The sequence below is a fragment of the Scomber scombrus genome, chromosome 14, assembly GCF_963691925.1.
Source record: "Scomber scombrus chromosome 14, fScoSco1.1, whole genome shotgun sequence".
In the NCBI taxonomy this organism is placed as follows: Eukaryota; Metazoa; Chordata; class Actinopteri; order Scombriformes; family Scombridae; genus Scomber; species Scomber scombrus.
The window spans coordinates 23,423,914-23,439,952 of NC_084983.1; the positions used below are offsets into that span (position 1 = coordinate 23,423,914).

The following is a 16,039-nucleotide window of genomic DNA, read 5'->3' on the forward strand; positions in this document are numbered from 1 at the left end:
ACATGTGTACCACTTTGAATTCCTTGTACTCTAGATGGTGACTATTACATTTTTCGCCAGCAGGGCGGCGCTGTGGGCATGAAACTAGACGGAAATACGCGCTGATTCGTCACCAATGAAGGAGAAAAAGTAAAGTGCAACATGGCGACTCCCATGCATAGAATAATAGCCAGGAGGCAAGCGTGAGTATATTCAGATAACTACATATAACTGCGTCTTTTTGGTGGTTTTTGTATCTCGGTTGTTTGTTAAACACCTCATGTCATTGACCTACTCCTTGTGGCGTTTCTTTTTACACATATGAGACAGTTAAAGTGGGGACGCTGCGGGGCTCAATGGGAGCACAAATGCGCCGCTGTCTTTCTCTCTGATGCACAATTATTATAAAACTGCACTCTGTTTCTGTCCTCAGATGTTTATTTAGGCTTTAAACTCATGAATGAGATGTTACAATACAGAGATACACCGCTTCAGTTGATTTTCTTTCAAGATAGTAGTGAATGAAATGCAGAGATAGAAGTGGATCTTCTATCTCTGAGTGAAGTCATCCTCCACACAGAAAAATGTGGTTTTCTTCTTGTTCCTACATCAGTTTGTTTGAACCTCACTGAGCAGCTGAATGATGTATGTACACAAGTCTGTTTACACATTCATCTGCTCAAAGTGGAAAATGTGCTCCATTTAAAATCAGATTTTTTAGGGGTTGCCAGCATGATTTGAGACATCTCAACTCATTTTGAACCAATCCTGGTCCAATATTCAACTTACTGAAGTGTGATGTGAAAACCTGAAGTCTCCAGACCACAGACACACAGACTTTACAGTGAAGTAGGAGACATGTTGTGACCTGCAGTTACATTTCTGATATGAAATCTATTTGTATGTTCATATTTAAATATATATATATTTGTATTCTGTATTTTTGTTTAATGAGTGAGAAGGAACAGATTTAATTTTAAGGAATATAACAAGGTAATTGAACCTTTTTGTGGAAAAAAGACACATTAAGCATATAGCATGAACTTAAGCCACATACCACAGCATTTATAGCCTAGTTTACAATGCCCGTACCTAGATGGGCTTTTAACATTTTAAATCCTCAACTGTAAAATACGAAAAGTAAAAGTTGTATTGTAAGTAAAATTAAAGTTTAATTGAACAACAAGCAGCAGATCAAGCATTTTTTTAAATGTTCTCTGTCATGATCCATCTTGACTTCTGTAAGACTTCCACGTTTTGATCCCCCGAACAGAAAAAGGCGTCTATCATAGTGAGGATTAATCAAAGGGCTCCTTACACTTCTCTGTAGATGCACCTTGTGTTACTGAACCTGTGAAACCCTGAGAGGAACCAGCAGGTCATTGAGCAGCCTGCTTATTATAGGCATTTATAGATGAGAGTTTACGTTAATCAAAATTTAATAAAATTATCAAAATATATTCATTGATATATATCATTATTATTAGCAGCATGTTACTGTTTTAGCTGTTGGAGGTGGAGCTAGTTTGAACTATTTTATATACAGTAAGTTAGTTTAGTGCAATGATTCCCAACCTAGGGGTAGGGCCCCTCCAAAGAGTCAGCAGATAAATCTGAGGGGTTGTGAGATGATTAATGGGAGAGGAAAGAAGAAAGAAAAACAGTTCTGATACATAAAAAATCTCTTTTCAGTTTTTGGAAGTTTTCTATAATCTTTAATTTTTAAGTGAAATATTGGATCATTTGAAACGAAACTATGTGAGAAGTTTTGAGGGAAAAATCACTATTTTGTGGAGCTGCTAACAACTCATAGACATCTAAAATGTGACACAACTACACACTGCTTTTTATAAGACATCAAAAGGCAACCACTGGTTTTTTAATCTTTAACAATATGTTGTCTTTTGATAGCTTGTTATATTATCTATTGTGTCAAATCGTCATCTGAAAAGTAACTAAAGCTGTCAAATAAATGTAGTGGAGTAGAAAGTACAATATTTCCCTCTGAAATGTTGTGGAGAGTAACTATAAAGTACAAGTACCTCAAATGTTTAATGTCCCATCTCATGTAAATCAATTTGAATTGGTTCAGAATAATTTTGGCAGGTTTTTTAAACTATGACTTCTATAAACAGCGTTATAAAATGATACATTTAAATACAACTCTCCCACTCTGTACTCTTTCAACAACCTATGTACATCATTTACATACTGGTGAAGACAAAATGAAAACCATGCCTTCATTTGCATATTGAATGTGATGAAAAGGATGCTGATGAAAAATGACTTCTCAGTATTGCTTCATTCATTTGTGTGTGTTTTTTAGCCATGGGCACACTGACATAACATTCTCAGAATGAGTCATATCTTGTTCTGCTTTTTGGCTTTAGGAGAAAATGAATCAGTTAACTTGGTTAATTTAGGAAATTACTCTGGTATTCTTTGATATTTGGAGAGCTGCAGAGTTGTCTGAACTCATTAGGACTTTCCAGCTGATGGTAAATGACAGGAGAAGGTTGTGAAGGTTTGAGTGGTTCGATGGATTCCGAAAACGTTCCTAGCAACAGTAAAAAAAAAAGTGTTTCTTTTGACCCCCATCTTTGCAGAACCCTTAACACTGACTGTAATGTGTCCCTGAAACTCACAGAGTAGTTTTAGTAGTTGCTCAGTCTCAATCATCAGCATGTGAGATAAGCAATATTCAGTGTTGTTTAGATGTGAGGATTTATTGTGGAAACATGTTCACACATACTGCAGCAGGTATGAAAATATAAACTCTAGTATTCCAGCACTTGTCTTCAAAAATATTAATAGCATTTAAACTTCCAACCGTGTCTCGGGCTCCAAAGCTGTACTTGTGTACTTTACAGAAAATTATTTCTTGACAATAAATGTACACTCATCTGACAATAAGGAAATGCAGCTACATTTGTTCTTCACTGTTGTTTTGACTCTGACTCTTCATGTCAGCTCTATATTCAGATTTGTCTGTTTTTTTCCACACAGGGAGGCAAATAAACAACATGTGCGCTGCCAGAAGTGTTTGGAGATGGGACACTGGACCTACGAATGCACAGGGAAGCGGAAATACGTGCACAGACCATCAAGGACAGTGGAGATGAAAAAGAAACTCAAGGAGAATGAAAACAAACCCGACAGCATCACTGGGTAAGACACCGCCATCAGTTCACCACTAGGGACAGACAAGCAGGTCTTTGTAGATAAACTAATTAATTGACTACATTTGAAGAATATATGGGTCACTTTTTATGGGCCATTTCTGCTCTAGGCTGCTTTCAGTTTTACACACTGAGTTGTAATAAGCTCATCACAGCATTTTCTCAGAAAAGCAAGTTAACTGGGTTAGGGTTATTTACAGCTTCATTAAAGCATAAAATCAGATTTTTCTAAATGTCATGTGCAACATTTTTTCAATTATTTGTAGGCAAGAGATGATACTTACATAAATAGTAGCACCATTTTAGGATGTACAGTTTCTGGCAGTCAATGGTAGTTTTTTTTTTTAGGAAGATGACAACTTTAGTGGTTGAATCTTTTTGCTGCTTTGGGGCGTTTTGGTTCAGTAATCATGGAGTCACAAATCCAAAGCCTCAGACGGAAATATTTTTATGGTCGTCTTGGTCAGTTAAGGACTGTGTCTGATCAGAGGAACAGCTGAGATGTTGTCTTGTAAGACACTGTGTACTATAGAGCAGGAAAAACACTCAGCCGTTCCTCATGAACACTAAAGATCGTTTAGATGGAGCCACACTCAGAAAAGGACACGTCTCCGTGAAACTGTCACAGTGTAAAAACTGACCCACTAACAGGAATTATCACCATCTGGTGGAGAGAAATGAGAAATACAGCATACTGTGTCGACTAGTTTCCTTGTATCAGACTTGAGTTTATTTCATTAATAATGTCGGTGTTTGAACTGGAATTAAAAAAGTGCCAGTACTGTAACCTGGCACCCCACACAGTCTGTACATCTAGCTTTCATGTGGGATGCTTTTTTTCTGGCCTGAACAAATAATTGACCAACATTTAGCCACGTTTGCTTATAAAAGCACCTTAAACGTAAACAATAATTTGAGTTAATGCTCAACATTACTTTTAATTTGTAGTTACATTTGTGGCAAACTGATTAAATGAAGCATAAAAAAGTGTTTCTAAATAAATCCATAGATTCCATAGACCCAGTGCATTACTGGAGAATTACTGGACATAAAAGTCTGCATGTTTTCAATTTGTAATGTTTTGTTTGAGGAGAATGAAGTCGATGCATGCACATTAAGGTATGTTCTGTGATGTATTTCAAGAAAAAAATATATATATTTTTAGCCCAAATGCTGCCGTTTGCTCACCACTGAAAACATGTGGTGTTTTTTTAAACTGGCGGTACCTATGTGGGTAAAAATCTGAACCACTTGTGAGTACCAGCCCATTTTAAGGTCAGCTTCATGTCGAATAAGTGTCACTAAAGCAGTTTTTCTCTCCACAGACCAGGAAGAGAAGGATCCAGTGAGAAAAAAATTAAAAAGAAGTAAGTAAGGTGTCTATGTATTCACCCATGCAGCGACAGTATTTGGATGTTTTGGCACCACACAGAAAAACAGTTCTTTTTGCAGCCAAATTATGCTGTTTTACACTTTAACATTTTTAGAGATCATACATTTAAGGTTGTAGATAAATACATGTGAGTAGAGCTTTTGTATTTACCCTTTTTATGACTAATGCCATAAAGCTATTTCAGGGAAAATCTTCATACACTAGAAGCAAGTGTGCTTTACATTCACAAAAGCAGCAGTTTGTTTGGATGAAACTAGATTCAGCGTTTTGAAGATGCCACTCATCAAAGAGGCTTCTTGAGATCTGCTGGCTGGCAGGGAGTCTCTCTGCATTTCAATGTCTTTGAGTCTTTCACATTGTTTTTAGCTTAGTCCCTCATCATCCTCTTGAATGCATAAGCTGTCACCCGAGGGTCGATTAGGCCACATGTGAATCGTTGTGGTCACATGGAAGTCACATGAGAGGTGTTGGTGTAGCACAAATTTAAGTTGGTCTTGGTTTGAAAGTGTACCTGGAAACAGCTGTCTGTGATCGTGTGGTGTGGCGGGGCCCAGCTGTCAGGGGATGGTTGTTCTAGTTTGACACAGATGACCTCCTTCACAGCTTCACTGCCCCACTTTTGTTCCAAAGCTTTAACTGAAGACAGATTCTGCTGGCAACACCTTTCAGCACTCCAGTCAGCTCACAAATGTAACAGATTTATAGACATTTTGACTGGCAGCAGACAAAGCACAGGTCAAAGCAATAACTTTAATGATAGCTCTGTCCCAGCATTGATTGTGGCCAAGCAGTTAATACTGTTAGTGGTTATATCTGTGTTTGCCAAGACAAGTCCACTGTTAAAAAAAAAAAGAAGAAAAAAAAGGTCTATTCAACTTTAATTCGCCTCCATGTTTGATTATAGATTTGTGCCTATCGACCACAAAAATGTTCCTCAACCGTGCAGCCACACCCTAATTACAGTTAATGAAACTTGTTTCACCCAGTGTGGATGTCAACATCTTTGTAATCCCCTGAGCTCCAGCATAAAATATTTGCTTTAATGGCAGGTCCTGCTTTTTAAAATAATTTAGCAGTGTTTAGTTTTCCTGTATAAATAAACATAATCTCTATGTTAAGAGAATTGTATGAAATAATAATTTAAAAAATATATAGACATCGAGGAAAAAAGAAAAGAAAGGGAAATAAATAAAGCTACACATGTACATATCTATGATAACTGATATGTAATAATAATAATAATAATAATGAACTTTATTTCTGTAGCACCTTTCTAAACCGAGGTTATAAGGTCCTTCACATAAGACAATATACATAATTTAAGCAAAATAAGAGTGTTATAGAATATCATACTCAATGGTCAAGCATAGATAGATGACACATTAAACAATAAAGAACTATTATACAGTATTATAGAGTGTCCTTGTTGTTAAACAAGGATTAAACCCTCCCAGCAGCACATGCTTGTTTGATGAATGGGCAGATGGCATCAGTGAAGAGATATCGGTGAGATATGAGATGAGACATCACATCAATGACTGTTTAGCACAAAAGGTGTCACCATCACCCCAGAAATAATCTGACAATGATGAAACACTGAAGGGTGAAACTCATCAGATTGCTTTTCCTCTGACGTGACTGTGCTGGTGAATAACATCCATCCAAAAATAACGCGAACACAACAGTTTTCACTGTATTCTGATTGGTGTTTGTAACCCAGAGCATGTCAGTCTAACTTACAGCCACCACAGCCTGTGTTACATCCGAGTGACTGTAACAGATTCAACATAAGATTTTAGTAACATAAACGCTGGTGTTTTTTCCCCCCTTCCTTTGTGCTCCACTACTCGCTCTCAGGGCTAAAGACTCCAGTGACAGCAGCAGCGATTCAGACGGCTCCTCCAGTGACTCATCGTCAGACAGCAGCGACTCCTCCAGCTCCTCTTCAGATGACAGCGACAGCAGCAGTGACAGCGATGATGATAGCTCTTCCTCTTCGTCGTCCTCCTCCTCGTCCTCTGATAGCTCAGACTCAGGAAGCAGCAGCGATTCAGATCAAGGACCTCCAAAGAAGAAGAAAAAGAAGAAATGAATATATGAGTTAGAATATGTGGGGTTTCTTAGTGTTGTTTTCCTGGAGTCAATTTTATCTTTCCACATTTTTTTTTTGTTCGTTCTCAAACCCATCAATTCACAGTTGGACAGATCTGAAGCGTGCAGTTTTATTAGCATGGACGAGAAGAGAAGAAAAGATCATTTTGGGTTGACCATTGTTTCATATGTTCTGTTCTCAAAGCACATTTCTTCTGTTACTTCTATTAATGTGATATTTTCTCTAAGTTTGTTCGTCTGCTGAGAAAACATGAGGAATCTAGCGCGCTTGTCCGTGTTTAATCTTGTGATTTTTGTACTAAAGTATATTTTTAGCCAAACTTAATCTGTACAGCTCAACAACACAAGCTTAATAAAGCAACATCATAATTAGAACTGAAAAGTTTTAATATGAGACCTTTTAATGCGTTGAATAAGATTTTGTTAAAAACTTTAGTTGGTCTCACTGCTACGAAATTGCAGTTGCTTGTTTCACTGTAAAATAAAGCCAACATGTTTTTGTTTTTAATGCTCTTGCATATTTGCTATTGTAAACGGGTTTATTTTGCTAAAACAAAACACACCATGATGATTTTGAATATGTGAATTTGAAAATAAAAAACTACAAACCAATTTGCAAATAGAATATTTTCCAATCCATTATCCCACAGCTGGAAGATATGCTGCTATCAGCTAAGATAACACAATGAAAAGGTTTTAGAAAATAGTTGCTGTTTATGATTATTTGCATTCATCAAAATGACAAACTGAAGACTAATGAACAAGTTTACTCTGAAAGATTAAAAAATGAAAGCCCCAGGATTTAGAATTATTTTGTATATTCCTTCCAGAGACTCATATGTTGCATATTGGTCTACCAGAGCAAGAAATTGTCCTTGGTAGAACAGCTGAGTCAACAGGAAACATGCTACATGTGTGTACTTTCAGAGACTTAACATGGAAAGACTTCTCAATGCTACCACTGGGGGCACTAAAGATATATATACTCTATTTTTTTTTTTTTTAAATATGTTTGAGATTAATCTTCTTGGTGGTAAATATAGATTTTTGACACATAATACCTCATACGAATTTAATCAGATGTCTCAAGACTTCAAACTGTTAGTTTTAACCTTTTAACTCGTGTCCAATGTGCTGAAAGACATACAATCACCGGTTTTGGTGTCATCATCTGCAGCATCTCAGCCAACAAACCCAAGACTAATGAGTGAACCCATAAATGAGAGTTGCTGCACATTAAAGCAAAAAGGTCTGACTTTGATGCAGAAATGAAGCACCATAAAGTTAACATGAATGAATGGAAGAAAGGAAATCTATAATTATGTGTGTAACTGAACTTTATACAAAGACTCGTGACAACTAAATATAGTAGTGTAGTTTTATATTTAAAATAGGATATTAATCAACAGCTGGGAACAATGAGACGCTCTTTGCAATTTCCGTCCTGACCGTCAGGCAACCTGTGCGTCATACATATGATGCATTCATAGTTAATGGGGAATTACTATACTCAGTGATGCATACGCTGCTACTACGAGACTGCCGGATAAAAATTGAAATGGCATTCAGATCCTTTACTGAAGTAAAAGCAACAATACAGAAATTCAAAGTTCTGCATAAAAAAATACTTTTTAAGTAAAGTACATAAGTATTAGCAGCAACATGTAGTTTAAGTATTAAACTAAAAGTAGTGGTTTAATCCCTCTGACTGATATATTATAATATATGACATCATTAGATTATTAACACTGAAGTATCAGTGTGTACGCGGCATGTTACTATTGTAGCTGCTGGAGTTGGAGCTGGTTTCAACTACTTTATATACAGTTAGTTGGTTTAGTCCAGTGGTTCCCAACCTAGGGGTCTGGGCCCTCCAAAGAGTCAGCAGATAAATCTGATGGGTCGTGAGATGATTTATGTGAGAGGAAAGAAGAAAAAATAAAGTTTTGACACACAAATCTGTTTTCTGCGCTTCAAATTTATTTCTTATCGACTTTTGGTGAAATATTGGATCATTTAAACATGAATTAAAATTAAACCAAGTGAGAAACAATCTAATACGTGACCCCGAGTACATATGGCTTTTTATAAGACCTTAAAAGCCAAAACTGTTGAAAACCACTGGTTTCATCTTTAACAGTGTGTTGTATTTATATTATCCATGGTGTTAAAACTTTGTCTGTAAAGAAACTAAAGCTGTCAAATAAATGCAGTGGAGTTGTAAGTTCAATGTCTCCCTCTGCAATGCTGTGGAGAGGAAGTATAAAGTATCATAAAATGGAAATACTCAAGTAAAATACCTCAAAATTTTGCAGTATTTGAGTAAATGCACTTAGTTACTTTCTTGTGTTACTCTAACAAAAGGCATGTTTTCCAGTTACTTTATCAACTAAAATATTTATGCTATGTTGATACATTCACTGTCATGTTTATATCCATAATACCCTAGCCTACAAATTATACATATTTATTTAGCTTAAATATAAAATGTGCAATAGAATTCACCCATTACCTTTTTTTTCCAACAGGCTGTATATACTGCAAATAGCACCTACTATATGTATATCAATCAATCAATCAATCAATCAATCAATCAATCAATCAATCAATCAATCAAACAATCAATCAAACTTTATTTGTATAGCACTTTTCATACATCATAATGTAACACAAAGTGCTTTACATAGTCAAAAAACAAACTAACAAACAGGAAAAAAATGCTAGTATAACCCTTGTGAATGTAAGGTAATAAAAGATTAATAAAAATATTTAAAATATATGTATAATGAGGAATGAATAAAATAAAGTCACTATAGAATAAGGTCGGTAAAACCAGAAAAGTTAGGATGTGTATTAAAAGAAAACAATTATAAGTTTAAATCACAATAATAAAACAAGTGTAAAATTGATTAAGTAAAACCAGACACAAAAGTTGGGTTATGAAGAAGAAAACAATCAGGAAATAAAAAAAGAATTAACATAGAGAGAACAGTCCAAGTAGTAAAACAGGCTAAAATATATTTTAAAAAGACATATTAGTAAATAAAGTTAAATTGAAAGCCAGATTAAAAATGTAGGGGTCTTAAGTTTGCTTTTAAAATATCAACACTCTCTGTTGCCCTCAGGTCGTCAGGAAGACTGTTCCAGAGATGAGGACCATTGTTATAAAAGGATGCCTTACTGTGGGCTTTTGTTCGGTCTTTAGGGAATAATTAAAAGGCCACCACCAGAAGACCTGAGTGTTCTAGAGGGTTCCCAGGATAAAAGCAAACATGAATAATAGGTAGGACTAAGACCATAAAGAGCTTTATAGACCAATGAAAGTATCTTAAAATCAATTCTGAAGCAAATATATAAAGTAAATGTGTTTTGTTTTTGTTTTTTTAATACCCTCTCTTCACTTCTTTGCATTATTTATATCCACGTTGACAGTCCACAGAAACAGTTAATCCTCGTGTATACTTATTTTTGATTGCTCTGTTGTACTTTTCTAAGTAAATACATTTTACAGCCACAAATTCCTTGTATGGGTAAAAAATACTCAAATTCAAAGTTTGATGTTTACATGTTTATGGTGGTTTTGGTGTGAGTCTTCTTTCCTCCGACAGTCCTGAACGCAGCGCCGCTTGCTGCCCTCCATGCATCCAGTCCTGTCTGTGGTACCTGCTGGCTACTTAACTTAGCTAGCAGCCTTACCTATTAGTCACTTCTGTCCTGGAAATAATATCATGAACGAGCGACAAAATGATTTTATTTTGTTGTTTCACTCGGTGTGCAGCTGCGCTTTGAGGAAAAGATGGAGACCATCCATTTGGTTGTAGTATTTTAAGCTGTTATAGCGTTTTTGCTGAGTCCATTTTGCGTGTAATTGGAAGTGGAAAAGACAAAGAGAAAAAGAGCTTTCCAATAGCTAGAATGGTTTGGGCCTAAAAAGAAGACAAGAGGTAAGGATGCCGGATGTCACTAACTGTGTTGTTTTGTGATTACGTGTATTTAATTGTTATCTGACATTTGTTGTGAGTGTTAATTTAAATATCCGCAGTTAATTTCAATGGTTTCACAGCTAGCCTAGCCGCTAGCCTTAGCCTCAGATTTGGCTATAGCTAACATAAAGCTAAAGCAAAGATGCAGGTAGTCCGGTAGGTAGCATAATTATTAGCCTCCTGCTAAATACCTAAAGGTGATTTTTATGTTTCGATGACAGCATACAATAACTGTGATATTATTATACCTGTAATTGCTGTTTTTTGTTGGTGCGGTGGCTTTCTGTCCTTTTAAAAGTATGTCAAACATCGGTAGTGGTAGTGATCATGTTTTTGTTCCTGTTATGTTAGCTAACAGGTCATGACGTTTAATGTTTGTGTTTTTCTCTCGTTTAGTAGTGACTGACACAACTTAAAACACTCGCTCGAAAGAGATCATTATTTTATATTCAAAGTGCAGATGACACACAGCTGCTGCCCAGTTTTGTTTATACGCTTTGTAATGTACAATTAAGTTTCCTGAATTAAGACTCCCATTGAACTTTCAGGGTTGGGACATTTAAACAATAATTATCTTGCTTTCCACCTGTTTTTAAACCCGCAATCATCATAATTTAACTCGTTTTAGGCGCAGTTTTACTCACAATGACCAGCTAAAACTTTTAATTTGTTGGGAAGTACTACTGTGTGTTGTTGTTTTTAAAATGTCACACTACTTTCTGCACACCACTCCTTGTCTTTTTTCCAAACTGCAATGATTAACATTCATACAATCACTATTTTATTTGAAAAGCAGCAGCACTGTGTGTGTCTGGTGAAAAAAAGCACAGCTGATATGCTTTTCTAGGAAGCCATTTTACGTGCCACAGTTGGAAGGGGGGAGGGCCAAAAAAAAACAACACATAACTGTTGTGAGTAACTTCAGACATTCAGGATTTTCACTTCTAAAGATCTAAAAAAGATACACTTGACATATGAAGACCAGGAAAGAGCAACCGGCTTGTTTATCTTGGCTGACACATCATGGTGGGGCTGGTGGGTGGAGTTGGGTGGGGGTAAGGTCATGAACTCGTTTATGGCAGGTAGCTGTGAGCTGCATATCAACTGTAGTCAGGTGGTAGATAAACAGTGGTGTAAATATATATAGTATAGCATTGTATGAATAGTATACAAATCACACAACCACACGCTAACAATACATAAATGCTCAGTGAGTGTGTTTTTTTTTAAATTGTCAGTGTGTGGTTGTGTGGTTTGCACCAACAATAAAACTGTATTTTGACGAGGTGTACTCTGGTTTATTATTAAGCGCCGCTCTGCTACGTGGGAACACATACAAAATACACAAAATTTAACTCAAGAAATGGCTTTTAGATAGTGTTCAGGAGGAGATAAAAGTTTGTTTGATTAAGAGAGAGAAAACTCCTCCTGTCTCTGCCTTTCTAGAGCCCCAACTATTGATTATTTCGTTATGGTTAATGGAGTTGTCTATAAAATGTCAGGGAGTTGTGTAAAATGTTTCCCAATGCCCAAGATGCAACAAAATCTTGTTTTGTCCAGTTCACAGCGTAAACAATTATCATTTCTCAACATTTTCTGGACAAAACAACTCATCGTATCAATGGACAAAATAATCGATAATGGAAATTATTGTTAGTTGCAACTTTAATCTTAATATTGACTAATAAAAAAAGAGGTTTCAGATGCAGCAAGAAACAAAAAAAAGCTGCCAAGAAAACTGCGTTGTGTGATTTACTTAAAGATCATGTTTGAAACATAGTAAACGGTTAACGCAACAGTTGTTGAACGGCGAGATACACCTGAAGCATGTGACTGCGTGTTGACTGGGTGCTCTAGTTTGGGGAGACTTAAGTGACACCCGCAGACATATGAAACATGAGCAAAATGAAGTCACTGCTCATGTCAGTGTTGTTTAATTTACAGTTTATCATTAAGCTCTGCTATGCTCCACGTGATGTGATGGGAGTGTGAATAGTAATAAAAGTTATTTTTAGAAAAGTACATCTCGTCTAAATGCGGTTTTTATTGTTAGTGACAAAAGTCCAGTTTAGAACGGTTAAAGGTTTGTTCTGTCTTTTGCTCCCTGTGTGACGCAGCTCACTGTGAAATCTTCACTTCCTGTTTAGGCCTAGCGCTGTGGCCTCAGTGTAACCGTTTCCTCTGTAGCCAAACGATGTTCTGTCGAGATGTTACGGTGACTTGTTTGTCCATTCCAGACATAGGAGGAGAGGGTGCATATTTTCTCTAGCTTTGACACATTTATTGTACACTGCGGTAGCACAGGCTGGATGTTTGGGAAATGAGCAATACGTAGTTTCAGACTACTCAACAACACATAATTGTAGAAGATTGTAGAAGTGCCTTCTTTAAAACTGAGTAGTCATTGTTTGAATTAACCGTGGCTCAACAGTCCCTCCCTTTTCTTGTCTTATCACATTCATCTTCATTACTTTTTGATAGCTGAAGTGGATTTAATATGTGGAGTCATAGCAGTCACTTGGTTTGTTTATTGTAAGGATGCTACAGCATTTTAGCAGTTCCAGTATTTTCTTCAATCCTACCCAAAGTTCGAGCTAATTGTGTCCTCGGCTCAGGCCTGCAAGTTTCTAATCAAATCCTCTTCCCTTTACACAGAAATGCTTGTGGAAAGTAAGTTGTTTGAAGGCTCTTCTAGAGTCTGCCAGTTTAATTAGCCCGAATCTAATCAGACATCGGCAGCTATTTTTTTTTTATCCCTCAGTACTGTTGCTTACACAGCAGAAAAATATGCTACTCACTGTGTCCTGACCTCATGCATCTGTTCTTCAGCTTTTGTTCTGTAGGATGTGAGTAAAGCTCTCGTGTGGCTATACGGTCCCGAGGAGGTGAAGCTCATTAAGGCCATTTTATTTCACAGATCTGGCAGAGATCTCTTCTGTGAGATATTGCTTTGTTATACTGGCCTGGATTTATTTATTTTTCTTCTTCTTTTTATTTTGCAGCAGGAGCAGTACTGCTTCTGATTAACAGCTCTGAAATTCATCAACATTTTTCAGAACAGTTTAAGTGCCAGTTTGCCTGCAATAACAAGTGGATCATATCATAAACAGTCAAATCCTGGACAGTGAGATGGATCCTGAACAGTAAAATGAGAAGTACAACAAGTCGTCATTTATGTAACACATACACACAACTTTTGCACTAAATGCGTCACAAGACTCTGATGATTTAGACGTATTATTCAGAGGAAGCACAGGAACCTACATGGTAAAGAACCCACTTTATGAATCATACACTTGAATTAGTCAGCAGCCTGTAACTTCATTCAAGATGTTCACATTTGGCCACAGTATCAAACTGCTTTTTGAGGGCAGGGGCAGAGGTTTATTTAGAGGTTCAGAGTAGTAAGCTATAGGTTAGCAAGGTCCTATTTGTGGGCAGGCAGATATACTAGTGTCAAATTCAGCTCGGACTGCTCTGTGAGTAATAACATTGTGACAGATACATGGAAAACTACCTTATGGTGAAGAAATGTCGATGACTCTTAAGTCAGGTTGGGTTAATTTTTGACTTTCCTTGTTGTCATCACATGTGATTTTTTTTTTGACTGCATTGTGGTGCAATGAATTTACGCGAGCCCCTCTGTTCCAATGGCATAGATCACGTTTCATACTTTCTAGGAGGTAAAATTACCCCTGACTAAGGAGCAGCTAATTCATCTTATGGGTGAGTGAGGAACTATTGAGTGCAGCGTTTCATGTAGGTTAATGCTTCAGGCTAAAAGAAGGCTAACAAAGAAAGAACGGTTTAATGTGCCTTTTAAAGTTGTTCATTTTAGACTTAAGAATCTGTAAACTTTAAGCAGTTTTCCTAATCAGATGACCCATAATCAGTTAATTACTAGAAACAGTCAGGCGTATAATACACATGCTTTTGACACTGGCTATTTCTTCAGTAATCCAATCTAATTATGTATCACTCACCTGCAAAACTGCTGATCCTGCTCCTACTTCTTCTGTTGTTGTTATTAAAGAAATGTGCAAGCTGTCATAATGTTTCCCTGCAAGCTTTTATTAGAGGAGATATCTTAAACTGCACAAATCATTTTGTGCTAATAACTTTTTTTTCTCCAATCTAATTTATTAATAATTCATCATTTTGCACCATATCTCTGCCTGTTATGCTTGTTTTACTCTTCACGTCTGCTTGATTTCACTCTTCACTGTCCGGGCTCATGCAAGCTTAACTTAACCTGAGTTTAACAAACATGTCAAAACTCGCTGGTGTTGAAAATGTAGCTGCATTGTGCACTGTCGTATGTTGAATCAATATTGACTCAAGGCCAAGGGTGTGACTGTAAAATTTAAAATATCTTACCGTGGTTCAGATAGGGGCGAAGAGGGTCGGGCTCAGAAGTGTGAGCCTCCTGACATGGTTTGGTGCGCACAATAAAGAGCTTGAATGACGCAGTTTCTTTGGGAACGTTGCCAACATAATTGCAGGTTGTGTGTCATGTTCCACTAAACAATGTGGCAGAAAACAAGTTCTCCTAACATTGTGCTGTTTGTGTCAAAGCTGCGACTGAGAGCTGTGTTTTTTGTTTGGTGATCAACTTACAGGATTTTTGTTTTTTAGTTTTTGTTCAATTGAAAATCATATATGAACTTTCCAAGTGATTACAGCTAAATTATATCAGCTGTATACTTTTCTACAGATGATCAGACTGTTTTTGAGAGGCGCACAAGACACAGTGTAGCAATGGAAAACAAATTAGCTCATTACTACTTGCAAAACTCAGTGACATCTGATTGCATTTGACCTGGGGAAATACTTCATTGTTAATCTAAAAGTTGTGAGAAAGTTACAAACACATGCACATCATGTTAAAGGTGATTTATTTAAGACACGTCATGCTTTTTCTCAGTTAGATTTTTATAATCTTGGCACAGATGCAGACATCGTGCAGTTTGCGGTTTCTGGATGTCAAATATTTTTAAAAAGCAGCTAAATTAATATGATTAATTAGCTTTGAAACACAGAAGAGTATCAGCACTGGGCCCTGATTGGTAAATACCACCGGCTCCCTCTGATTCACATAAAGCACGCCTGCTGAGTGGAGGCATTCCAGACAGTGAGTCAGTTCAAATGCTTCAGACCTGCCTGAATGAAAGGATATAAGCAGTTGTTTAGAGAACATGCCAATCAAGACTAAGTCCTGTATTGATATGTTAATTGGAGCTAATCTGAAGCCAAATAGAAATATTGAAGGGTTTTTGTTTTATTTATTTTTTACTAAAGGAGGAACTAAAGATTTCTCAACAGGCAGACCTAATCCTAATTTTGAGATTGTCTTTCTCAAACATCCACAGCCAAATACTTTATCATGAAAGACG

The 16,039-nt window shown here is 36.7% G+C and overlaps 2 protein-coding genes across 2 annotated transcripts in view; both read left to right on the plus strand.

The window, feature by feature from the left end:
* Positions 1-114: 114 nt before the first annotated feature.
* Positions 115-7,241, plus strand: zcchc10 (zinc finger, CCHC domain containing 10). Its single transcript, XM_062432688.1, has 4 exons — positions 115-182; positions 2,986-3,147; positions 4,484-4,525; positions 6,409-7,241. The coding sequence occupies exons 1-4, from the start codon at positions 142-144 to the stop codon at positions 6,641-6,643; spliced, it is 480 nt and encodes a 159-aa protein (XP_062288672.1). The 5' UTR covers positions 115-141; the 3' UTR covers positions 6,644-7,241.
* Positions 7,242-10,406: 3,165 nt separating this feature from the next.
* The window catches only part of aff4 (AF4/FMR2 family, member 4), a 32,498-nt gene continuing 26,865 nt past the window's right edge, over positions 10,407-16,039 (plus strand). Inside the window, exon 1 of the mRNA XM_062432680.1 lies at positions 10,407-10,607. The gene's annotated coding sequence lies outside the window, so the exon portion shown is untranslated. The remainder of the gene's footprint in view (positions 10,608-16,039) is intronic.

Bases quoted from the DNA above. Each gene is read 5' to 3' on its own strand.
- zcchc10 (XM_062432688.1), top strand. From the start codon at position 142: ATGGCGACTCCCATGCATAGAATAATAGCCAGGAGGCAAGC. The intron at 3,148-4,483 runs GTAAGACACCGC...TTCTCTCCACAG, and splicing joins AAACCCGACAGCATCACTGG to ACCAGGAAGAGAAGGATCCA. The intron at 4,526-6,408 runs GTAAGTAAGGTG...ACTCGCTCTCAG, and splicing joins GAGAAAAAAATTAAAAAGAA to GGCTAAAGACTCCAGTGACA.